Below are 2,284 nucleotides of genomic sequence, written 5' to 3'. Positions count from 1 at the left end.
CTTTCCCTCGACGACATAATCTCACCATTATCTTCATCACACATAGCCCCACCCTCTGACCCTTCTCACCAGATAAGCCCAGAGCCAACATGGGATATCAAGAGGGAACACGATGTAAGGAAACCAAAGGAGCTTTCGGTGAACGGTCACAAAAAGAAAAGGTTAGGAGAACAAAGAGAAAGGTCAGCAAGTCCTAAGAAGGTAGACAGGTCAAAGCATGAAGAGGCTTCTTGGAAAGGATATGCAGAAGGCAAACATAAGATGACTGATGGTGGCAGGCCCACCTCAGAGAGCAAAGCGGTGGGACACAGCGTTATGATCGAGGCTGGCGCAGCAGAGCACGTGTGTGCTGGAACCAGAGATGAACAGTTTGGGAGGCTGAGGAAGCCAGAAAGCAAGAGAGGAGGATCTCTTAGCAAAAAGGAAGATCACAGATCCACGAACACCAGTGAGAAGAAGTCAGCTGCAGCACCTGACCGTGTCAAGATCGATACGGGTGCTACCAAGACGTACAGTAGCAACCGCTGCAGCTCTCCTGGAAGTGATATGGACCAGAGCCAGAGGGACCCTGATGGGAAACCCAGCGAGTTCCCCAGGAAGGGACATCTCCACTCCATTAGCACTCGCGGCACCAACACCACAGTTCGAAAGGCAACAGTGTCCCCAGGGCCGTGGAAAATCCCTGGCTCAGATAAGCTACCTAGCGTCTTGAAGTCTGGTACTTCTGCCATGAGCAGATAAGCAAGGGACTGTTGCCCTCTAACTGTCTCAAACTGACGCAGAACATTCTTCTTAGTTTTTGTCTCACATTGGTTTGTTTTAATTTATTTTAACGATCACACATATACACAAAGCATTGAGGAATGAAAGCATTAGTGTGTAATTCCATGACAATGTGCACAGTATCTAATAAGTTCAAAAGCATATAGTCAACACAGAGATTTAAAATCGACCCTAAAGTCCCAGTTCCATTTTAGGGACTTTGGCAGCTATGGAAGAAACCAAAACAATATGAAGGACAGTACATCAGAGAAGGATAGTGCAGTGTAGCTTTAGCATTTTTTTCCCCACTGCATGAAGGACTTGGATTTCATTCAAACTTTGTATCAAGAAACTGGAACAAGTTAGAGCAATCACAAACTGGAACATCGCCTTAAATAAAACTGCACGGAGCAAGCTGAAACCGAGAGAGGATCTTTTCATGGAGCTAAAATGTTGTAAATAAATTGTTCTCGACATATCTAGACAGGGGTTAAAGGGTTTCTTTGAAGCATTGTTCGGAACTGTACACCCATGACACATCTCCACTGTTAACGCTTTGGGTTAGTCCACGTGGTACCCTGTAGCATAGTTCACTGGGCGTTAGGGGAGGAGTGGGGAATCCAGTGGATTAGTTTCTGTGATACCATTTCTACTGCCATTTTTGTGAACAAACCATCTTTCTGTACATTGGAAAGGAGTTGAGGTGGAGTTGTATTTGCAAATTATTCTCAAAAGCGATTTATTACTGGTTCCCCAAGTCCTGCGAGGTAGCACACAAACCAATTGGTCAGGCTCAAACCCCAGACATCTGCAAGGCCCTTGCAATGAAAGGAAGAGTGCTACAGAGAAAAAGCTGCAGTTTCCTTAAGGAAAGGCCTTTCCTTCCTGCAGAAGATGATAGCATCACTTATCAACAGTGCTATGTTTCATACCCATCCACATTTCCTTAGGACACTCTCACCTTCCATCCCCTCAGTTTGGCAGAGCAGGTGCCTCTCAGGCACATGTTGACAATAATTAGACTGGTTTCTGAAATATAGTTGTCGGTGTCCTCATTCAGTAAATTCGATGTATTTCCATCTTTCAAATGGTTTCCAATTTATCATTTCTTCCCTACCTCCATTTTGTTTTCTTTTTTGTCTTTTTGGGTTTTGATCTTTCTTGCTTGTCTGTTTTGAATTTCAAGCCTTAAGTGCCAGGTAAACATTCCAGTCTGCCTTCACAGGAAATAACTCCGAGTTCAGTCAGTCAGTCATTCTCCTGTTTCCAAAAGAAGCGTGTGTGTCTGTGTAAGTGTGCATTTGCCTATTCGTCTGTCAAAAATTAAAACAAAATCCTGGGCAATAATACATTGGTAATTAAGAACAAAAAAAAAAATCATAAGGCTAAGTACTGTCAAAAATTCGTACTTAAAAATTACTGTTCACTAGCAATCTTAGTTCCTCACATGCTCTGCTGAAAAATTAGATTGAGATTGGCTTTGTTCCAATAAATTAGCACATTACTGTATGTCTCAAACATT

At 43.2% G+C, this 2,284-nt stretch overlaps 1 protein-coding gene across 1 annotated transcript in view; it reads left to right on the top strand.

Moving 5' to 3' along the window:
* The window catches only part of MAGI2 (membrane associated guanylate kinase, WW and PDZ domain containing 2), a gene marked incomplete at its 5' end in the record, with an annotated part of 49,136 nt that extends 47,389 nt beyond the window's left edge, over positions 1-1,747 (top strand). Inside the window, 1 exon segment of the mRNA XM_009076544.1 lies at positions 1-1,747. This exon segment is cut by the window's left edge and continues 22 nt beyond it. Coding sequence (XP_009074792.1) covers positions 1-741 — 741 coding nt within the window.
* Between the last annotated feature and the right edge of the window lie 537 nt (positions 1,748-2,284).

The sequence above is a fragment of the Acanthisitta chloris genome, unplaced genomic scaffold, assembly GCF_000695815.1.
Source record: "Acanthisitta chloris isolate BGI_N310 unplaced genomic scaffold, ASM69581v1 scaffold3436, whole genome shotgun sequence".
NCBI classification, from domain to species: domain Eukaryota; kingdom Metazoa; phylum Chordata; class Aves; order Passeriformes; family Acanthisittidae; genus Acanthisitta; species Acanthisitta chloris.
This window is presented reverse-complemented; position numbering and strand designations above follow the sequence as displayed.